This window comes from Syngnathoides biaculeatus, chromosome 3 (genome assembly GCF_019802595.1).
Source record: "Syngnathoides biaculeatus isolate LvHL_M chromosome 3, ASM1980259v1, whole genome shotgun sequence".
NCBI lineage: Eukaryota > Metazoa > Chordata > Actinopteri > Syngnathiformes > Syngnathidae > Syngnathoides > Syngnathoides biaculeatus.
Genome location: NC_084642.1, coordinates 39,030,873 through 39,054,384, shown reverse-complemented (window position 1 = coordinate 39,054,384; position 23,512 = coordinate 39,030,873). Strand labels below are relative to the sequence as shown.

The window sequence follows — 23,512 nt, the reverse complement described above, 5'->3', positions numbered from 1 at the left end:
TAAGGTGGAGGTGGGACTGCTTCAGGGATCCGCTCTGAGCCCCTTCCTGTTTGCTGTGGTCATGTATAGGCTGACAGATGATGTTAGACTGGAATGCCCTTGGATGATAATGTTCGCAGATGATATTGTCATTTGCAGTGATTAGGAGGAACAATTAGAAAGATGGAGGCATGTACTGGAAAGGAGAGGAATGAAGATTAGCCGAAGTAAAACAGAACATATGGGCGTGAACGAGAGGGGTAGAGGAGGAAGAGTGATGCAACAGGGAAAACAGATTGAGAGGGTGGACGATTTAAATTACTTGTTGTCAACAAACCAGAGCAATGGTGAGTGTGGTAAAGAAGTGAAGAAACGCGTGCAAGCAGGTTGGAACAGCTGTCGGTAGGTGTTTCGTGTGTTATGTGACAGAAGAATCTCTGCTAGGATAAAGGGCGAAGTTTATAAATCAGTGGTGAGGCCGGCCATGATGTATGGATTAGAGACAGTGGCACTGAAGAGACAACAGGAAGCAGAGCTGGAGGTAGCAGAAATGAAGATGTTGAGGTTCTCTCTAGGAGCAAGTAGGTTGGATAGGATTAGAAATTAGCTCATTCGAGGGACAGCCAAATTTGGATGTTTTGGAGACAACGTTGGAGGAAGCAGACTTCGATGGTTTGGACATGTCCAGAAGCGAGAGAATGTGTATACTGGTAGAAGGGTGCTGAGGATGGAACTGCCAAGAAAAAGAGCAGGAGGAAGACCAAAGAGAAGGTTGATGGATGTTGTGAGGGAAGATATGAGGGCAGTTGGTGTTAGAATGGAAGATGCAGGAGATGGTCTTAGATGGAAAATGATGACATGCTGTGGCGACCCCTAACAGGACAAGCCAAAAGGAAAACAAGAAGAATAAGAATGCCTTTCTAACTTCCCTCTTACTAAACATTCCCACTTCCTGGTCCATCACACTTCTTTTTACTCTTCCTTCTCTCTCATTTTCTTCATTCATCAACATCCTAAAGTATTTTTTCCATATATTTCGCACACTACTGGCACCAGTTAGCACATTTCCATCTATGTCCTGAATCACCCTTTTACCTGCTGCACATCTTTCCCATCTCTATCACTTCATCTGGCCAAACTATAGAAATATTTTTCTCCATCTTTTGTGTCCTGCCTCTTCTGGGGGAAAAAATTGTTCACTGGCATTTCCATCATTTTTGCAAAGTCCACCATCATCTCTCTCTCAAAGTTCCTTTCCTATATGCTATACTTACCCATCACTTCTTTATCGCCCATTTCCTTCACAAACATGTCCATTACAATCTGCACTAATCACAATTCTCTCTGTGTGTCTGCGATGCTCAGAACGACAGTGAAAAAAATAAGTATTTGAACACCCTGCTATATTGCAAGTTCTCCCACTTAGAAATCATGGAGGGGTCTGAAATTTTCATCGTAGATGCATGTCTACTTTGAGAGAGATAATCTAAAAAGAAAAATTCCAGAAATCGCAATGTATAATGTTTTTAATGATTTATTTGTGTGATACAGCTGCAAATAAGTATTTGAACACCTGAAAAAACCAATGTTAATATTTGGTCCAGTAGCATTTGTTTGCAGTTACAGAGGTCAAATGTTTTCTGTAGTTGTTTGCACACACTGCAGGAGGGATTTTGGCCCACTCCTCCACACAAATCTTCTCTTGTCTGACAGGTTTCTGGGCTGTCGCTGAGAAACATGAAGTTTCAGCTCCCTCCAAAGATTTCTATTGGTTTAGGTCTGGATACTGGCTCGGCCATGCCAGAACCTTGATATGCTTCTTACAAAGCCATTCCTTGGTTTTCCTGGCTGTGTGCTTTGGGTCATTGTCATGTTGAAGACCCAGCCATGACCCATCTTAATGCTCTGACATAGGGAAAGGGGTTGTTCCCCAAAATCTCACAATACATGGCCGCGGTCATCCTCTCCTTAATACAGTGCAATCTTCCTGTCCCATGTGCAGAAAAACACCCCCAAAGCATGATGCTACCACCCCCATGCTTCACAGTAGGGATGGTGTTCTTTGGATGGAACTCATCATTCGTCTTCCTCCAAACAGTGTTAGTGGAATTATGACCAAAAAGTTCCATTTTGGTCTCATCTGACCACAAAATCTTCTCCCATGACGCCTCTGTATCATCCAAATTGTCATTGGCAAATTTAAAGGTGAAGTGTCATCCCTATAAATATTCTAAAACAGATATTACAATTAAAAATACATATAACATTATTCACTTCAATGTCTATACGAAAAAATAAATTTGAGCGGAGAGCACGTCATCCATCCAGAGTTGCAGAAGTGTCATCCTACGACATCCAAGTGGTCGCCAAATTGGCTGCATTCCCCTGTCCTTGATGTCGCCAATGAAAGCACGTGGTGGACCCTACAATTGGAGACGAACATGCCCCTTTTGACACGGAAGCTCTTTTCGAAAAGGAGAACATCACACAACCGAGTGAAGTTACCGGGCCAATATGCCACTATTGTTTCGAGCCATATTCAGATGATATCTGATCACGGCCAAACCGCCACCCCGTCCGATCCACTTCCACGGCAGAGAAGAGCCATCGTGGCTCATTGCAGCCGGCCGGTGTGGCTCATTTTCAGCGTCGAGGTGCCTTATCACGGAGCCGAGCCAGGCTGCTTTCGGGCGTTGTTCATCGCCGCCGCAGTACGCGTTGAACAACACCGCCGAGCCGGGGTGCTTGACTGCGTTGTCGTCACACGCGGCTGAGTGAGGCATTGTCGGCTGCGTTCTTCAGATCCACTGCTGTCTGCAAGCCCGATGCGCAGCCTGATGTAAGTTGGATTTTTGATTGGGTAAAGTGTCATGTGAGTATTTAATGTCACTACACATGATCGGATTCAGCACAACATGTATAGATAAATGAGGGTTTATTCTCATTTACTATGAGTACATTTACTCATAATTGTAAAATGGGAAGAATAGTTTTGGGGCGCATGTAAATGTAATCATTCGTGATCATATCTGAACAGTCCCAGACAGAAGGACTTTAAAATAACACAAAAAGGGATCTATTTATATCAGTGGCCTTAATAGTGCCAGGCATTGTGACGTCATTTTCTTTGTTGTTGTCTTATTTGTTCTCATTGTGATCAAAACAATGTTTAATCCTCTGCACAAAGACGAAATACGAAAGAGTCTTTATTCAGCATTGTCACAGTTATTTTAGATTTATGGGTCATGTGAATTAATTCATTATGTGACTTAAAAAGGGTTGCTTTTATAATCATAATTAAATTGGTGTAGTTACAGTGAAGAAAATAAGTATTTGAACACCCTGCTATATTGCAGGTTCTCCGACTTAGAAATCATGAAGGTGTCTGAAATTTTCATCGCAGGTAGATAATCTAAAAAGAAAAATCCAGAAATCACAATGATTTTTTTAACAATTTATTTGTGTGATACTGCTTCAAATAAATATTTGAACACCTGTTAATCAGCTCAAATTATGACCCTCAAAGACCTGTTAATCCACCTTTAAAAGTCCACCTCCACTCCATGTATTATCCTGAATCAGATGCACCTGTGTGAGATCGTTACTTGCATAAAGACACCTGTCCACCCAATATAATTAATAAGACTCAAACTTGTTCCATGGCCAAGAGCAAAGACCTGTCCAAATACACCAGAGAAAAAATTGTACAACTCCACATGGCTGGAAAGGGCTACGGAGAAATTGCCAAGCAGCTTGGTTAAAAAAGGTCCACTGTTGGAGCAACCAATAGAAAATTGAAAAAGTTATGACGGCAATCTCAATCAGAGTGGAACCCCAAGCAAGACCTCGTGGGGTCATAATGATCCTTAAAAAGGTGAAGAATCAGCCCAGCACTACTTGACAGGACTTGGTCAATGACCTGAAAAGAGCTGGAACCACTGTTTCAAAGGTGCCTGTTGGTAATCCACTAAGACGTCATGGTTTGAAATCATGCACGGCACGGATGGTTCCCCTGCTTAAACCAGCACATGTCAAGCCTGTCTTAAGCTTGACAATGACCATTTGGATGATATAGAGGAGTCATGGGAGAAATTTTTTTGTGGTCGGATGCGACCAAAATTAAACTTTTGGTCATAATTCCACTCACTGTGTGTCCCAAGAACACCATCCCTACGGTGGAGCATGCGGGCGGTTGTATCATGGTTTGGGGGTGTTTTTCTGTACACGGGACAGGACGATTGCACGGTGTTAAGGAGAGGATGACCGTGGCCATGTATTGTGAGATTTTGGAGAACAACCCCTTTCCCTATGTCAGAGCATCGAAGATGGGTCGTGGCTGGGTCTTTACACGTGACAATGACACGAAGCACACAGCCAGGAAAACCAAGGAGTAGCTCTGTAAGAAGCATATCAAGGTTCTAGTGTGGCCTAGCCAGTCTCCAGACCTAAACCCAATAGAAAATCTTTGGAGGGAGCTGAAACTCCATGTTTCTCAGCGACAGCCCAGATACCTGTCTGATCTAGAGAAGATCTGTGTGGAGGACTGAGGCCAAAATTTCTCCTGCAGTGTGTGCGAACCTGGTGAACAACTACAGGAAACATTTGACCCCTGTAATTGCAAACAAAGGCTACTGTACAAAATATTAACATTGTTTTTCTCACATGTTCAAATACTTATTTGCAGCTGTATTACACAACTAAATTGTAATGACATCATCATCTTTTTAGATTATCTCTCTCATTTGCACCTACAATGAAATTTTCAGACCCCTCCATGATTTCTATGTGGGAGAACTTGCAAAATAACAGTTTGTTCAAATGCTTATTTTCTTCACTGTATAGGGAAAAGGAAAATGACATCTCATGTATTGTGGGTCATTCCAGAATTGGAGGACATTTTACATCAAGGTTTAGATATTCCTCATACAAAATACGAATCTTTTTCTTTCGGCTTGTCCCGTTAGGGGTCACCACAGCGTGTCATCTTTTTCCATCTCAGCCTGCCTTGTGCATCCTCCTCTCTACTAATCACTGTCCTCATGTCCTCCCTCACAACATCCATCAACCTTTTCTTTGGTCTTCCTCTTGCTCTTTTGCCTGGCAGCTCCATCCTCAGCACCCTTCTACCAATATACTCACTCTCTTGCCTGTGAACATGTCCAAACCATCTAAGTTTGCTCCTTCTAACCTTGTCTCCAAACCACCCAATTTTGGCTGTCCATCGAATGAGCTAATTTCTAATCCTATCCAACATGCTCACTCCGAGCGAGAACCTCATCATCTTCATTTCGACTACCTCTAGTTCTACTTTCTGTTGTTTCTTCAGAGCCACCATCTCTAATCTGTACATCATGGCCGGCCTCACCACTGTTTTATATACTTTGCCCTTCATCCTAGCAGAGACTCTTCTGTCACATAGAACACCAGACACCTTCTGCCAATTGTTCCATCCTGTTTCTTTACTTCCTTACCCAACTCACCATTGCTCTGTATTGTTTACCCCAAGTGTCATACAAAATACTCAACCATGCAGTAAAGTAAATTTAGGTGTCCTGAGACAAATAAGAATATAAAAATAAATGTAAAAATAAGAAAAAAAAAGTGGTTGAAAATAGTTTTATAAACATCAAATAAGTCTGTAGTACCCGGTAAATAGTTATTTTTCTGTTGCCCCACCACCTCAATGACCAAATTGAATCTCAAATAAAACAGTTAAAATGATAAAAAAAAAAAAATTGGTATTATTTAATTAACTGAAGTTAACTTAACTTATCTTAATGCATAACTGACACAAATGTATCAATTTTAAAATAGATATTGTTATGAAAACAACATATAATTTTATTCACTTTGATGTTCATACGAGTTTGAAAAAAGTGAGCGAGGAGCGTTTTACCATTGCGCAAAGTTGCAGAAGTCTCACTCGACATCCCAGTGGCGGCCATATTGCCTGCAACGTCATTTATGCATGTCACACTGGGACAGACTCCATAGAAAACATGCTGTGCTACCTGCTATGGCAGATGAACAAGAAAAATTTCCCGTTTTTTCTGACGACCCTTCTGAGAATGAAGCTCTTTTTGAAGAAGACAACATCTCAGAAGCAAGTGAAGGGACCGGGGCCATTTGACCATATCGTTTCAAGCCATCTTTAGATAATATGCGGATCACTTCTAACTCAACAACAGACTCCCCAACAGACGGACAAGGAACCTGATGAAATATTGAAAATGTCAGGTTCGATGCTTGATTTCCTTTTCAAGTCTTGTGTATGTAGCGTACACAGGAGGACAAAGTAATTAATTTAGGGATGCCCAAATTCCGGTGGCCAGTGTGGGGGAGAGCTCCTTTCTCCTCCCCGCACGCGGCCACCCACCTCCGCGTCAAGTACATGGACACCACACTGCCTTTCTGGAACATTTGCTAGAAGTACCATTTGTTCAAGTTTTGTGACTATATCATGGTCCTGCCAGTCCAGCCCTGACTGTGCGGGTTCCCGTGCAGCCGCGCCGATTAGGAGGCCCACACCTTCGCCTCATGCTGGCTGATTGGCCCCGGTGTATATAGGACCATGGGGACGACTGGTCTGGCGCCAGATTGTTACGGTTCATGCCCCGTTCCAGCACTCCCGTATTCCCGTGTGTACCGACCTCCGCCTGTTCTCCGACCGACCCGTAAGCCTGACACCTTTGACACTTTTGCCTTCTTTGATCGATCTCCCGTATGGCGACTCCTGCCTACTGTTGGATATTATTTTTAGATCAATACAAAAATCCGTTAATCATCTGACTCCAAATTGTGACCTTTCCCGACCACCACTCATCCAACAATTTGCGTTCTCTTTTGCAAAGAAAGGACCAGGAAGCCGGCGTTTTCACACGCGAGTGGATTTATTCCTTCAACAAAAACCTGGGTCTCGGGTCCCTCTCATTACAACCCTGTACGTCTCTGTTCCCTCCAGCCGACGTACTTCACATCCGAGTTGCCCAGGACAATTTAAAAGTACAATCTACTAATTCACTATTGGTTATGTGTCTCCTGCAGTTATCCTTGGCGCTCTCTCATTGGTCTTCTTTGGTCCGCAGGATGGTGGCCCGACTCCTCCCGCCTGTGGTTGTTGATGTTTTGATGCTCCCGTCTCCCTCTAGGTCAAGCGTCGTCGCCTGGGTCAAGCGTCGCGTCGCGTCACACCTGCTGATTGTGGTCATCACCACCCAACCATCGAGAACATTCCGTTCTAGCACGCTATCTGCTGTAATCACTTTCTTGCCACATTCTCACACTGCAACTTTTCATCCACAGACTTTCACACATTAAGCAGTATTGCAAATACATCACCTTGTTGATTAACTTTTATACATTTCATTTCCTTTATTCCCTCTCATGGCCTCAGCCCACTGAGGCCATACCACCGACAATTCACACTCCAAACTCCCGGAGGGCGACAGCCGTCTGCTCCTCCCTGGGGTCCTTCTGTGGAAGCATCATGTACTGTCCACCTGGTGGGAGCGGTCCCAGGGTCCGCTCGATTGTCCGGACTGTGAGAGACCTAATACATGGTATACAGCAACATGCGCATAGCGCCATGATAGCCGCAAACACAGCAATAGAAACTAGCACAGAGCCGATCAAACCTTTGTAGCTTCCAAACATACTCAGCCATTCAGCGTACCAATTGAAAAGGCTCCCCCACGTGCTCACCTGTGTCGGTTGATTACATTTTAAACTCATCAGTTTTTGTTGTGTCTGTGTCAGCTCAGCACCACCACCTTGCCGTGCCTCATACCACACCGTTCCATTGCTGTCCACAGTCACTCCACTTCTTTCATCCTGTATAACAGATTCAAGCGCCAGCATGGTCCACACAAAGCATATTGATACGAGGCAAAACAATAAAATCGTAATCGTAAAAGACATTCGCGTCCTTATTGTTTTCCAGACACAGATATTGTTGACATTGTTAATTGTTTTTCAGGCACAGAAATTGTTGACATTGTTGACATCTTTGATTTAGACTCAATCATGATCATCTTCACCTTCCCTCTCTTGACCTGCCCGTCCGGGCAGTCAACTTTCACGCTCACCATTGTCAGGTACAAAGTCAGGTGCCGGTCTCAACTGCGAGTAATGATACCACTTATGACCCTTGGTCTCCAATTGGATGGCGTGTGAGGTTCTAGCCAGAACCCTAAACGGTCCTTTCCAGCGAGGGTCAGTCCACTTCCTGGACAGCACTCAGAGGTAGACGCATGGCGTAATGTCGGGATCCCGTGGTGTTGACGAAGTGTCGACAGCCGCCTTTTCCGTGACCTGTGCAGACACACTGGAAACAAGTGCATGAAGATACTTCCAGTACGCAGCATGTGTTAAATCCGGAGTCAGCAAGTCAGCCGGCGGAACCAAGGTGGAGCTAGGACCTGGCATTAGGCGACCTGTTAACAGTTCGAACGGTGCAAACCCAGTAATTTTGTGAACAGTTTGGCGGACCACCAACAGAGCCAGGGGCAAAGCTTGTAGCCACGACATCTTTGTCTGGACAATGAGTTTAGCCAATTTTTCCTTTAGATTCCTGTTAACCCTCTCTACTTTGCCTTGGCTCTGAGGGTGGTACACACACCCAAAACGATGCTTGAGGCCTAAGAGATTCTCCACCTTCGCCACCGCCCTGTCGTTAAAATGTGTACCATTGTCAGACCTGATCAAAGCAGGGAAACCATGAGTCGGAATGTAATGGGTTACCAAGGCTTTAATTACTGACGTGGCATCTTCTTTTGAACACGGATATGCCTGTGGCCAACGTGAATAACAATCCACGATGACCAAGAGGAACCGCTTCCCATTGACCCTGTCAATCATGTCCGTAAAGTCAAGTACAATTTCCGCTCCAGGCCATGCCACCGGAGAGAATGCCCCCGGCTTGGGTTTTAAAGTTGGCCTCGCATTAAATGTTTGACATAGGTTACAGGCCGCCACAAACTGCCAGACCACCTCTTGCAACCTTGGGTGCCACCACTGACGAAGTTTTGGAAGCATTGCCTGAGGCCCCACATGTGCCACCGTATGAGCCTCTGACAACACCGAGGTCATGAGTTGTCCCTCAGGTAACACAGGTTGGCCCTTGGGACCCACCCAAAGACCGTCCGATCGCCTGACCGCCCCTGAGGCGACCCACATTGATTTCTGTTCCGGAGATGACTCCCCCTGCGCCCTCATGATGTCATCCAGCGTGATTTCTGGCGCCACTGGGCGGCCTGGGGGTTCCCCATTCCAAACATTAGCAGAGGTCGCCAGCATCATTTCGCCCTCTCATTACCTTTCGCCACCATGGTGTTGGCCTTCGAATGTCCCGGGACTTTTACAATGGCCAATTCGTGAGGACCCTTAATTGCTTCATACAACCGCTCCATGAGAGCCTTATGGGCAATTTCTTTGCCCTTCGCTGTCAACCAGCCATTATGCAGCCACCCTTTAAGATCAATCAGGGCCACTGAGGCTGCAAATGCCGAATCTTTATACACATTCAATTGTTGTCCAAAGCCAACACCAGAGCCAACACCTCCGCCGCCTGAGCGGAGGGTTTTATTGTCAACTTCTGAGCCGTTACCGGGAGGAAAAATGATCCTTTCCACTCCACCACTGCTGCTGCCGCATGCAGTGTGCCATCCTTTGCACGCCAACAGCACCCATCCGTGAACATAACCCGTCCACTATCCAATGGTTACAGACGGACCTTTTGATCCCTCTGTACCTTCCGAGCACACTCATGTGCTCCCTCCAGGAGGTGGTTGGCCATGTTCACACAGTCATGCACGTATGTCACATTCGGTGCCATCAAAGTCTTCATCATCCGTGTCAACGTAAAAGCTGCCGATGCCACAAATGCCGATACCGCGTGGTCCGTCAATACCTGGACTGGATATCCCATAACCACGTGTGCCGTTTTCTGCAAGACTTTGGCCAGACCGGCAGCGTACCTGACGCAGTCTGCCTGCTTCTGTTCAATCCCGTCTAGTGGCACATGACAATACATCAACACTGCCCTATGTGGCCCATGTTGTTGATACAGTGCTGCGTTCACTGTTTTATTGCTGATGGCTACATTGCTGTAATCTGGTGTGGCCAGGGCTGCTGCAAATGCCAATTCCTGAATTAATTGTACAAACAATGCATCATCCTCCGGCGTCCACTGCAGGGTGGCTTTCAAATTCCGGACCCCCTGTTGTTTAACCAGAGCCCGCAGGCCTGCTGTTTTGTCCACATAACATAGGATGTAGGCTCTGCTATAGCCACACAGCCCCAAAAATGACAGCATGTCCTGCACTGTTTCCGGACATGGGTGCTGCAATCTGGAACTGCGGTGATCTGGGGACATGGCCAAACCGGCTGGTGTGATTACGCGTCCCAAGAAAACCACAGACCTACGACAACACTGCAACTTTTTCCTCGACACCTTAAAGCCCAGGTCAGCGAGCTTGACCAGCACTGCTCGTGTGGCTTCAATGCACTGTTGAGATGTCTCAGCTGCAATGAGATCATCCACATACTGCAGGAGCGCTGAGTCTTGGGGCAACTCACATGAGGACAGCAAGTCCTTCAGGACCTGATTGAAAATTCGCGGTGAGTTTTTGAACCCTTGTGGAAGTCTTTTGTACTGCAATTTCACTCCCTTATAGGTAAATGCAAACACGTGTCGTATTGATTCTGCCAGTGGTAAGCAGAAATACGCATTTGCCAAGTCAATCACTCTGTACCACTGTTTTTGTGGGTCCAAGGATGATGGGATGCGGTGGGGATCGGGAACTGGCAGAACAGGAGTTACGGTGATGTCATTGACAGGCCTCAAATCATGGGCCATCCTCCACGTCACCCCATCCGCCTTTTGAACTGGCCGTAGGGGTGTGTTCCACAAGGAGGCTGATGTTTCCAACACTCCCGCATCCCACAATCCGGCCACTGTGTCTTCCATACCTTTATCTGCTTCCTGAGGCCATCGATATTGAGGACGGCGGACCGGAATGGAACAATCAACCTCCAAGTGGATCGGCTGAACTGTATGACACAAACCAACATCAAATGGTCCCTGCGACCACAGGGCCTGCGGCATTTGATCCAACATAGCCTGTGCGGACTCATGATCAGTCTGCTCCCACCCATGATGGCGGTCCAGAAAAACCAACTCGAGGTCTGTTAGCTGAGGCAGAGTGCCACACATTTGGAATTTCCGTTATCATCCAATAATGCTGTTGTGTTAATCTTTTCACCATCGGCCCCAGTTGACGGGGCTCATGGCCTGGTGACACTGCCAGTGTTACATTGGGCAGACCTTCCTCACCCATTTTGAACCATTGTTCTTGCTTTGGTGACAACTGCACATTCGCTGCCACTCCCTCTGGGCCTACAAAGATGCATGGTGACTGTAGTGTCCAATCAACTCCCTCGATTTCTTCAAATGCATCTCTATATACTTCATCCGAATCCCTATCGTAATATAGAGTGCAATGCAATGGGTCCACTGGGGGGTGGTACGGTGCCAAAGCCTGGATCCATGGTTTCCACAGTAGATACGTAGAGTAGACACCTCCTCCTAATGGGGTCTCTGGACTCAGCCGAGCCCAGTATATTCGTGCAGTCTCTGGTACTGTGGAGAGTGGGGCCATCAACCACTGGCCTCTTGTCGTCACTGGTTGGGTGCATTCCAAGACCTGTCCGTCAGGAAATGTCATTGTGAGTCCCTGTTTGCCACAAAGAATTTGGGCTCTCAGTGCTGTTAACATGTCTCGACCCATCAAATTAATGGGAGTATCCATTGCATGGACATAGGAATGATACAATTTCTGTCCAGTATTTGTGATTTCCGTTTTCAAAGGCCGGGTGAAAGGCAGAGTGTGAGGACGTCCCGAGAAGCCGACCAACGTTGTTATTTGTTTCGACAATGCTGTGCTTGGCAGTGGCATGTTGATCGAAGAGTGTGTTGCTCCCGTGTCCACCAACATCTGGATTGGAGTACCCACCACCGTCAACTGAAGCATTGGCTCTGCCTGGCTAGTGCTTCCCGAGCTTCCCAGGCCCCCCTATTCGTCCGGGCCGTACCATGGGTCAGCCTGGTAATACTGACCCTGTGGGTTCGGCTGCGGCCAAGGGCGGGGCTGTTGTGGCCCTCCCTGGTTCTGTGTCCCCGCTTGCTGATTTCTTTGCTCTGGCCCCGGCGGTGGTGGGTTGCCATAACAGTCCTGAGCCCAATGATCCGGGGATCCACAATTGAAACAGGTCCCCGGGGCAAATCCATTCCGTCCTCGACCTGGGAAGGTACCACGACCACGCCCTCTGTATCCACCACGGACGGAATCCTTGTCCTCGGCCCCGTCCAGCCCCCACTGGAGTCTGATACATTTGCTTTTGTTTTGCCTTCTCCTGCTTTGCTTCACCATGCAACTTTGCAAGCTGTAATTTAACCAAACTCGTCGCCAGAGCATCAGTCTCCGTCTGTTCTTTGTCTGCTTTTTCCGCATAAATCCGGCAGTGATGTATCAGATGCCTCTTAAACCGCGGCTCCGTGCAGACCAGAATATCTAGATCTGTCCTCAAAATCGTCTGCACCTCGTTTGGGAGCCCATTCAACATCGCCGTCTTAAACATCATCTCGGCCTCCGGATAGCTGGCTGGATGTTTGCCTGTGGTTTCAATCCACAGCTCCATCGCTTGAGCATAATGTTGCTCCAGAGTCACATCCTTTCTGTAATTAAATATTGTAGGAGCCACATCCACTGGAGATGGAAAGGCTGCCCTCAATTCTCTAAACATGACATCTGACACCTCTGCCAGTGGCGTTTCACTTCCTAAATGGCGGGTGCCGGATGCCACCTCAATATTCTGTAATTGAATTAGGAAACATGATCGCAAGATAGCTTGTCTAACTAAAATCCCCCAATGCTACTCCCTGTCCTGACATCGCCGCCAAAAATTTATTAATCCAGGCTCGTGCCCCTTTATGCAGGGGTGGCATTTTCTCCACCAACGCAGCCACATCCCGAAGCACCAGGGGCTCATAGCGGCGACCCGTGTGTTACCACTAGGGGTGCCATAATTTGGCCCTATTCCTGCTGTGCCATCATCTTGCCCTTACTGCGAGTATTATAACCTCGCCCCCCCCCCCCCCGGCGACTCATCATCCATTTCCTTTTGTCGTTCCCCTTCACTCAGTGCCTTGAGCATGTGCCGCTGTTCTCGCATTACCAAAATGTATTAAATGAATCACTTTCATTACTTCAACAAACAGAATTTACTGTAAAAAAACAAACACACAAAAACAAACTGTCTCAGGTGCAACCTCCCTGCGTTTTAAATCACCCAGCGTTGCCTGCTCATAATTTGTCATCCCCGTCATCACTTCATCCAATATTCCTCTTTCTTCCCATTGCACTCTATATCCTTCAAACAACTTCCATGATGCCTCTTTCTTTGTCTGCTCTGGTGCGCTTCTGCTCCCCTCAGCTGGGGTGCCCCTCCTTTCTGCTATCACCGCCTCTGGTGTCCTTGTGGCCGATATGACTTGACTATGCTGATCTCCCCGCATTCTGTTTCTCTCCTTATTCACCGCCTGCTCAATCAACTGAACCGTGCCTGGGGTCATTCTTGACCCGTCATCCTCTACGTCCAGTACCATGCGGCCACCCAATGTTACCACTGGGGCCATCACTGGTGCCGTCGGGTACAACGGTGGCTCAAACACATATTGCTGAGCCTGTCCGCTCTCTGGCAACTGGGGATAGATTCCTCTTACCCCCTCTATTGTCTTTCTTCTCTCATCCACTTTATCAACCGACGCAGGCACTTTCTTCACAACTTCCTCACACTCCATACTTATCGCCGCTAACGCAGTTGCAATCGTTGCCAACTGGTGTGTGCCACATCTATCTTTCTCCAACTCTTTCACTTCCTTCTCCAACTTAACACACTGTCTCCAACTTGCTTGAACTTTATCTTCCTTCAAGCCTCGAATATTCGCCAACATTCTACTTTCCTTTTTCTATAACTGCCTCGCCAACTTTGACATATCCCACGTTCCGGGCTCTCCTTGAAACAGCTCATCTTTCTTTAACTTCAAAAACACCTTGTGGCTGCGCTCCCTTTCCTTCTTAATTTTCTTTCCTTCAATTCCACTCATTAACTGAGTCTCCAATTTCACATAATGACCGTTTATCTCCGACCACACAACGTTCCCTTCATATGGCTTCTCACACCCGAGACCACTGTCACACTTAGTTTCACTCACCATTTCACAATCCACACTTTTCACACAGAACAACAGTTTGATATTCCACTCACACCGCTTCCACACTGATACGTAAATCCCAGATTTTACACCGTATCTTAACCACGAATAGTTCCAAACTATTCTAGTAGGTAAATCCCAGATTTTATACCCTACTAACGTCCACACTTTTACAATATTGCCCCCTCCGATAATCCTTCCTCTTCCAATTTACACACTCCAATATGAAGAATTTAGACGTTTTAGTAACAGGTATTCTGCTTACCTTTTCGATGTGGCCACTCGAGGAAGGAAGGTCGGATTCGGGGCTTTCTTATTAGCTCGTCACCTGGTGTGGACGTGGGTCCCACACCCTGATTCCCAGACTCTGTGGTTTTCGCTAAGTCCCAGATTTCTTTACCTTTCTTGCATCACGTCGGAGTCACCAAGAATTGTTGGATATTATTTTTAGATCAATATAAAAGTCCGTTAATCATCTGACTCCAAATTGTGACCTTACCCGACCACCACTCATCCAACAATTTGCGCTCTCTTTTGCAAAGAAAGAACCAGGAAGCCGGCGTTTTCACACGCGAGTGGATTTATTCCTTCAACAAAAACCTGGGTCTCGGGTCCCTCTCATTACAACCCTGTACGTCTCTGTTCCCTCCAGCCGACATACTTCACATCCGAGTTGCCCAGGACAATTTAAAAGTACAATCTACTAATTCACTATTGGTTATGTGTCTCCTGCAGTTATCCTTGGCGCTCTCTCATTGGTCTTCTTTGGTCCGCAGGATGGTGGCCCAACTCCTCCCGCCTGCGGTTGTTGATGTTTTGTTGCTCCAGTCTCCCTCTAGGTCAAGCGTCGTCGCCTGGGTCAAGCGTCGCGTCGCGTCACACCTGCTGATTGTGGTCATCACCACCCAACCGTCGAGAACATTCCGTTCTAGCACACTATCTGCTGTAATCACTTTCTTGCCACATTCTCACACTGCAACTTTTCATCCACAGACTTTCACACATTAAGCAGTATTGCAAATACATCGCCTTGTTGATTAACTTTTATACATTTCATTTCCTTTACTACCCACGGACCTGCCCTCCATGCCCGACGTCCTGACTACCACTGCTGCACCTGACTGCCTGCCCGATCCCCGACCTTGGAATAATAAACGTTTTTCCCGAATTGCGTCTGTGTCTCCCGACTCATGCCATCTACCCGGGGGGTCCCCCGCGTGGTGGCCAGAGGAGACGCCCAGGCTGGGCGCTCCCATGTGCCTTGCGCTGCGCGGCAACAAAGACGCCGTCCTCATCCACCCACTCCTCACCGGCAATGGTTAAACTAGCAGACCCGCAGAGGGAGGAGGGGCCGCTAAATCACGAGGTGTTCTACCGCAAAATGCGGGCGGAGATAGAGCGGCAGAGTGCCGAATCGGCGATCCTCACGGCCCAGGTTCAACAGGGATTGGAGAATCAGCCGAGCTACACCGACGTCACGGTTACAGCGGACTCGTTGCTTACTCTCGTTGACGCCGTTGTGGCAACCGACGCACCGCCACGCCCACACCCCGGTTTTGTCTGTTTCACTGCAGGCTCACGCTGCGGTGGCCACTGATCCGCTTCCGAGCCAAGCGCACGTTGGAGTGGGAACGGATCCGCCACCTCGCCACGCCCATGTAGCGGTTTTGGCTGTTTCACTGCAGGCTCACGCTGCATTGGCCACTGATCCGCTGCTGAGCAGAACTCACGTGGCAGTGGAGACCGATCCGCCGCCACCTCACCTTTCTGTCCAGGAGGTGGCAATGTCTTCGCAGCTGCTTCTTGTCCGTGTCCAGGAGTACCGGTGGCAACCGGTCCGCGGTCGCTCCACACTCCTGCTTCGACTGCGACTGGCACACCCACACGTTCCCGTCCAGAAGGTGGCGATGGCTCCGGAGCGGCCTCACGTTGCTGTTCAGGAGGCGGTGATGGCGCCGCCGGCGCCGCCTCACGTTCCCGTCCAGGAGGTGGTGATGGCTCGACCGCCGCCTCATGTTCCCATCCAGGAGGTGGTGATGGCATCGTCGCCGCCTCACGTTCCCGTCCAGGAGGTGGTGATGCCGCCGCCGCCTCACGCTCCCGTCCAGGAGTTGGCGATGGTGCTGCTCCCTCACGTTGCTGTCCAGGAGGTGGTGACGGTTCCCCAGCTGCCTCACGTTCCTGTCCAGCAGACGGCGGCGACGGTTCCCCAGCGCCTCACGTTCCTGTCCAGGAGTACCGGCTGGGGTTAGGGGGGGGTGCCCTCCTCCGGACCCCCTTCCACCTGCCCCTGGACTTGTTAATTTTTGTGTCTTTTTCTTTTGTTTAGGCATGTCTGGGAGCCGTGCCTTAGAGGGGGGTTCTTGTCATGGTCCAGCCCTGGCTGTACAGGTTCCCGCGCAGCCGCGTTGATTGGGAGGTGCGCACCTGCGCCTCATGCTTGCTGATTGGCCCCGGTGTATATAGGACCATGGGGACCAGCACTCCCGTATCTCTGATCGTATGCAAGTGTGAACCGACATCCCCCTGTTCTCCGACCAACCTCGTAAGCCTGACTTCTTTGACAATTTTGCCTTCTTTGATCGATCTCCCGTGTACTGACTCCTGCCTGCCCGCGGACCTGCCCTCCACGCCCAACATCCTGACTACCGCTCCTGCACCTGTCTGCCTGCCCGATCCCCGACCTTGGAATAATAAATGTTTTTCCCGAATTACCTCTGCGTCTCCCGACTCCTGCATTGGGTCCTATCTCCGTATCGATGGGTCGTGACAGACTATCCGCCGTTTGGTGAGTTAACTCGTGTTACACGCTACTAAACTGTCTTTGTACTTCTATTTTGTTCTTGTTTTGTCTTGTATTGTATTGTGTGTGATTAAATTGTCTTAAACGCAATACAAGTGGTTTGTTATACTTTGCTGGTCTGACCAAGGGGATTTATTCTAAATTATCATGTAACATATGTTGTAAACTGTGGGAGAAATTAGTCACCCCCAACTATTTTTTAATACCTCTATACACAACTACCTGTCATTTAGAACACACAGAACTCTTTTCCTTTGCACCTGTGCAATCCATTTTTCAAGACGAATCGGCTCTTTTGGAAACGTGTGAAGAGTGAATCCAAATGTTTGAGCAAAATCAACGAGGCGGCATTTTGGCCAACACACAGAAAAAATGGGTAATTTCTTGAGGGTACAATAGGTACAAACCAATATAAACACTCGAGCCTGCTCCTGCAAAAAAACATCACTTCCTGGTTCTTCAACTCAAACCAGTCGACAGAATTTTCATGGCAGGAGATGAAAAAAATAATACACGGTATCATTCTGACATGCTGTGAACAAATGGATGAGTCCATGCGAGCTGATTTGTTTTGGTTAACAACATACTAAATTTTATGTTTTAGGTGTCAGTGGCCCTTTAATGTTAAATTTTAAGAAGGGGCACCAGAGGGTGTGTTCCATCTATAGGGGGATCACACTTCTCAGCCTCCCTGCTAAGATCGTATTTCAGATTCAGGAGGAGCAATGTGGTTTTTGTCCTGGCCGTGGAACAGCTCCACGCCCTCGGCAGGATCCTGGGATTTCGCCCAACCAGTCTACATGTGTTTTGTGGACTTGGAAAAGGTGTTTGACCATGTCCCTCGGGGAGTCTTGTGGGGGGTTCTTCGGGAGTATGGGGTACCGAACCCCCTGATACCTCCTGGAGCTGGAGATCGACAGACGGATCGGTGCAACGTCTGCAGTGATGCGGACTTTGTATCGGTGTCTGGCTGCCAGCTGTTCCAACCTGCTTGAACCCGTTTCTTCACTTGTTAACCACACTCACCATTGCTCTGGATTGTTAACCCCAAGTATTTGAAGTCAACTACCCTCGCTAACTCTTCTCCCTGGAGCCTCACTCTTTCCCCTCCACCTCTCTCATTCACGCACATATATTCTGTTTTACTTTCACTAATCTTCATTCCTTTCCTTTTCAGTGCATGCCTCCACCTTTCTAAGTATTCCTCCACTTGCTCCCTGTTTTCACTGCAAATCACAATATCATCTGTGAACATCATGGTCCAAGGGGATTCCAGTCCAACCTCATCTGTCAGCCTATCCATTACCACAGGAAAGAGCTCAGAGCGGATCCCTGATGCAGTCCCATCTCCACCTTGAATTCTTCTGTCACACCTCCGACACACCTCACCACTGTTCTGCTCTCCTCATACATGTCCTGCACTATTCTAACATATTTCTCCGCCACACCAGACTTAAGCATGCAGGCTTTCTCTAGATCCACAAGGACACAATGTAGCTCTTTCTGACCTTCTCTGTACTTCTAACTTCTTTGTGTGGATCATCAACTTTATTCCTCTATACTATAGTATATAGTAGTATATAGCATAGTATAGTATGGTATATAGTGTAGTTTCCATAGCTCTGCATAACAGGACAAGCCAAAAGGAAAAACAAGAAGAATAAGAATGCCTTTCTAACTTCCCCCTTACTAAACATTCCCACTTCCTGGTCCATCACACTTGCCTCTTGCACTCTTTCTTCTCTCTTATTTTCTTCATTCATCAACTTCTCAAAGTATTATTTCCATCTATTTAGCACACTACTGGTACCAGTCAACACATTTCCATCTCTATCTTTAATCATCCTTACCAATTGCACATCCTTCCCATTTCTATCCCTCTGTCTGGCCAACCTGTAGAGATCCTTTGGTCCTTCTTTCGTGTTCAACTTGGTTTACATGTCGTCATTGCCTCTTTGTTAGCCTTCGCAACCTCTCCCTATTCCCTACGTCACACCTCAATGTATTTGTTTTGCCTCTCCGCCGTCCTCTCAGTGTCCTATTTCTTCTTTGCTAAGCTCTTTCTTTGTATGATTTTATATATTTTGGGGGTCCACCACCAATCTCCTTCTCCCTTTTTCTCCCAGAAGACACACCAAGTTCTCTCCTGCCTGTCTCTCTGATCACCTTGTGTAAGAATAATTGTAAATATAATTATCATACATTTGCTGCAATGAAAAAACTGCTTCTGCTTGCATTGAGCAATGGTTTGCTCTGCTCCAGATAACATGGCAGCCAGTTAACATGAGATAGCACAAGAATAAGAACATCTAATCAGAAGAACGGTTAGATCCAGGAGTGCCTGTTGTCTGTGTTGTGTGTGTGTACAACTTCAGATTGAAAAAGAGAGAGGAAGGAAAGACATAGAACTTAAAAAATTTGAGTGTGACAAAGAGATTGAATTTAAGAAACTTGAAAGGTCCTCTGTTTCGGTCAGTTCTTCATGTTTTGAGATTACACGGTATGACACAATGGTCCCTCCTTTCAATGAAAAAGAAGTTGATAAATTCTTCCTCTACTTTTAGAAAGTTGCTGAAAATCTGAAGTGGCCTAAAGAGTCATGGACTATGCTATTGCAAATAGTCTTAAAGGGAAAACCTCAAGCTGCATATTCGGCCCTTTCTGTTGAGCAAAGTTCTAATTATGATTTTGTCATATTTTGCTGATTTGAGTTTGCGGATTTTTGTCTTAAATTCACAAGTAACATCTGTCAAAGAAGTTATTGCAAACTTGACCACACATGTACTCAGTAATCTTCCACACAGATGCACACACACATAAACATAGATTTACACTGTGTTCGAACTATGTTTTGCTCCCCCGCCTCCTTTCTTAGCACCCATATAAATAAGGCGTGTTTGAAACCAAATCAATCGAGGTGTTGTGGAGAGGATAATCAGAGACTAGAGTAGTGAATTGTACGAGACAGTTTCTCTCCTCTCTCTCGCGAGTTTTCAAAATTGAACTGAGTATCTTTGCTTCTTTTCTGTGTCCTGTTTTATAAACGTCTAACCGGTAAACCTCAGATTTACATTGGTCGTTTGAGGCGGATCCCAAGATACCTGAGGTTTCTAGGGATTGAGTCGATGTCCGGGCAAATGTTGTTGCCATATATCGTTTTTTTCATCTCCCGCCATTAAAATTCTGTCGACTGTTTTGAGTTGAACAAGAACCAACTTCTTGTTCAACTCAAAACAAGTGACATATTTTGGGTGTATCAAACCTGTGGCGTGAGATCGGGGCTTTCCACTTAGACTTAGGGTTTCTGTCTCAACCGGTTCTAGCTTGCAATGGATTATTACAAAGTGACCAGTATGCAGTTCATCAAGGTTAGCCTACGTGCAGAGATGTGCTCAAGGACACATCTGGCTACCGAACAAAGCTCCACTGCGGACATGAGGAAATTATGTAGTCATGACAAAATATGGGGATAGGACATAATTCACCATGTTTCCAAAAGACCCAATTCATCGTGACAAATGGATTGCACATGTGCAAAGGGCAAGACCTTTGTGTGTTCCAAATGACAGCTAGGTGAGTATAGAGCTATTTAAAAACAAAAAAAGCAATAGTTGGGTGGGACTAATTTTTCTCACAGTTTATAGCATATGTTACGTGTAAATCTAGAATAAATCTCCTTGGTCAAACCAGCACAATATAACATAACACTTGTATTGCATTTCAGACAAATTGATCACATACAATACAATACAACACAAAATAGAAATACACAGTTTAGTAGCGTGTAAGTAACACGAGATAACTAGTCAAATGACATATAGTCACCAAATTCGAACGAAGGTTATTTCCGGTAAAAATTCTGGAAGTTGCTAGAAGGGATCCGCATATCATCTAAATATGGCTCGAAACGATATGTTGCTTCACTTGCTTCTGAGATGTTCTTTTCCTCAAAAAGAGCTTCACTCTCAGAAGGGGCATTGGAAAAATCCAAAAATCGCTCTCGATCATCTGCCGTTGCATTTGGCACAGCGTGTTGTCGATGGCTGCCCCAATGGGATTCCTGCACGAGATGTCACATGACGTCACAGAAAATATGGCCGCCACAACTTTGCGCTTTTATAAAACGCTCCCAGCTCACTTTTTCTGGCTCATATTATCATCAAAGTGATTAATATTATATGTAAATTTGATAGCAATACCTATTTTAAAATGTATATTTTGGTGTCAGTGGTACTTTAAGACCCTATCTGGGACTGGGCCTCGCCTCTGCATCTGGAGACTGAGGGTTCATGGGAAGCCGAAGGAGTGAAGACATCTCTGCTGAGTAGGAAACTCACACACTCATGAGGAATGGGTGAAATGTGCATCTAGGTGACTGTGGCAGAAGCAAAACCTTGAGAATACTAGTCCCTATCTTGTAAAAAGAGACAGAGTAGTGTATAAAACTGAAAAAGGGAGACAGTGTCCTTTACATACTTAAACTTTGTGAAATGTGTGTCATGTTTAAAAAGCTTGACTATATTAAAGGAAGGCGAACAGACAAGGCTTCAAGTTTTACTTGCTGCAAGGGGAGCGACAGGACTTCGCTCTGCTTCCAACCAACTCCAACTCGTGTCCCCTTGCAGCTTCTTTTTATTCACATAAATCACATGATGAGTGTATGTGTGTGTGTGTGACTGTTTGATTGACTACATCTGTCTGATTGATTACATCTGATTGATGACATCTGTTTTCAAGACAATGAGTTCAAAGGTAGAAGTTAGATGGTGATGTGTAACTAACTACAGTATGTACAAAATGAGAACATATTAATGATTTCTTTAACATTTCCCTCCTATTTATCATTTTGGAAATACGAATGGGGACATCAGAAGGCTGTTGCATTTTCAGAAAGTTCACAATTTATACTTGTGTATAAAAGGCATCAAAAGTTTCCTTTTGGCTGTAGCTGCATATAATCACGGTCTACTTGTTGTAGGAGGGCATAGTTCACAAAGACATTTGACCTTGCTCGAACCATCATAGATTTCAAACGTGTGATTATACACATCATGAAAAGGCAGAAAAAAACCAGAACAGTAATTATGGATACAAGGAACTTCATCATAACAAAATACCAAGGTCGGGATGTGAACCAAGACGAATAATAATAATAATAATAAATAAACAGTGGGTGAACATCGTTGCTCATTTCTGAACTCATCAAGTGGGGGTACACACCAGCCCAAGCAAGTGTAGTGTAGATATTCTTGGTACTGGAGTCACGAAACATGTAAGGAGAAAGGCAACGGTTGATGTCGAAATAAAGCCTCCACTGACAGTGGAAGCCATGACTAGAGATGTAACTCTCGCTGGTGATTGGGACAGTCATGTAGTCTTTGGCGCCTCACGGCATGTAAGGGCAAACACAAGAGATTCTACATCTCTGCTGGTGACAATGCAGAGTCCTTGTCCATTTAAAGTCAGGCCATTGTCCTGCACTCCATCGCTCGTATTTTTCCAAACAGTCTTTACATCTTCATCACCATGCAAGTCAGGTTGCACACCCTCTCCAGGTCTTGGTGGAGGTGCGTGAATAGCTGCAGTCATCTCAGCAACACCTCGTGTTCACGTCTGGCCAGGGTGTCCTCCCCGTCCTTCTTAGGCATGAGCAGCAGCTGGTTGAAGTTAGCTTTGTGCTTCAGCTTCTAGTACTGGTACAGGAAGTCAACTGTCTTGGGTGTCATCTTGAGGTGACGGCCCACTTCCTTGGCGTCCACAAACTGGTAGAAGACCTCCTCCATCTCTTGCAATTTCATCTTTCAGACATTGACACGCTTTTCCTGCGGGTCACATTTACAAAGAAGACACAGGACAACTGTAACGATGAGGGGGACGAGGCGAAAGGGATGAAGCCGAGGGCGGCCATGTCCTCTTTGTCCCCTCCAACGTTTCCTCTCAATTTGCCCTTCTTGCTCCAGACGCTTTCCTCATTTTCAACTTCACTGGTGGAGTCCCACTCCACAGACTCACTGCCTTTAAGGCCAGAAGTGCTTGGGCCAGTAGTAATTGAACTTGACTTTGTCGTTCTGAGTGATGATGGTCATCTCCAGGCTGGAGTGGAGGCTGTTGCTGGGAATGTGCGACACGTTGGTGATGTGCTCCATCTTCTCCAGGTTCCCATTGCTCATCTTTGGGATGCACAAGGCATAGCTGACATGGACCCACTTGGTTCCACTGCGGGTGGGCTTCATAGCATCCCCTGTTTTCGGGCACAACTGGCACTTTGGCAGGATACCTCGTGGACGCAGATATTGCACTTGTTGCCACCATCTCGTTGTCGTCCTCTCCGTTGGGGAACTGGCACGTCCCACACCACATTCTCGTTGTACTCGATGCCAAGGCCCTACTGTTTCTCGGTAGTGTGTGTCATGTTGTTATGACAAGGGTGCTCAGCATTCTATGGCAAATTCATCCAG

At 46.5% G+C, this 23,512-nt stretch overlaps 2 protein-coding genes across 6 annotated transcripts in view; one reads left to right on the top strand and one right to left on the bottom strand.

The window, feature by feature from the left end:
* Window positions 1-2,381: 2,381 nt before the first annotated feature.
* tp53bp1 (tumor protein p53 binding protein, 1) overlaps window positions 2,382-23,512 on the top strand; it is a 92,638-nt gene continuing 71,507 nt past the window's right edge. For 4 of the 5 annotated variants that reach the window (XM_061815758.1, XM_061815757.1, XM_061815759.1 and 1 more), the window contains exon 1: window positions 16,466-16,796. In XM_061815758.1, the coding sequence (XP_061671742.1) occupies window positions 16,620-16,796 (177 nt within the window). In that variant the 5' untranslated portion in view covers window positions 16,466-16,619. Of the gene's footprint in view, window positions 2,819-16,465; window positions 16,797-23,512 lie in introns of those variants that run through there. The other variant, XM_061815760.1, reaches the window with a different exon arrangement.
* Window positions 6,851-16,584, bottom strand: LOC133498644 (uncharacterized). Its single transcript, XM_061815768.1, has 2 exons — window positions 14,517-16,584; window positions 6,851-8,302 (listed from the first exon to the last, which is right to left on the bottom strand). Exon 1 carries the CDS (start codon window positions 16,582-16,584, stop codon window positions 15,928-15,930), a length of 657 nt encoding a protein of 218 aa, XP_061671752.1. The 3' UTR covers window positions 6,851-8,302; window positions 14,517-15,927.

Excerpts from the sequence above, each read along its gene's own strand:
- LOC133498644 (XM_061815768.1), bottom strand. The coding sequence starts at position 16,584 with ATGCCTAAACAAAAGAAAAAGACACAAAAATTAACAAGTCCAGGGGCA.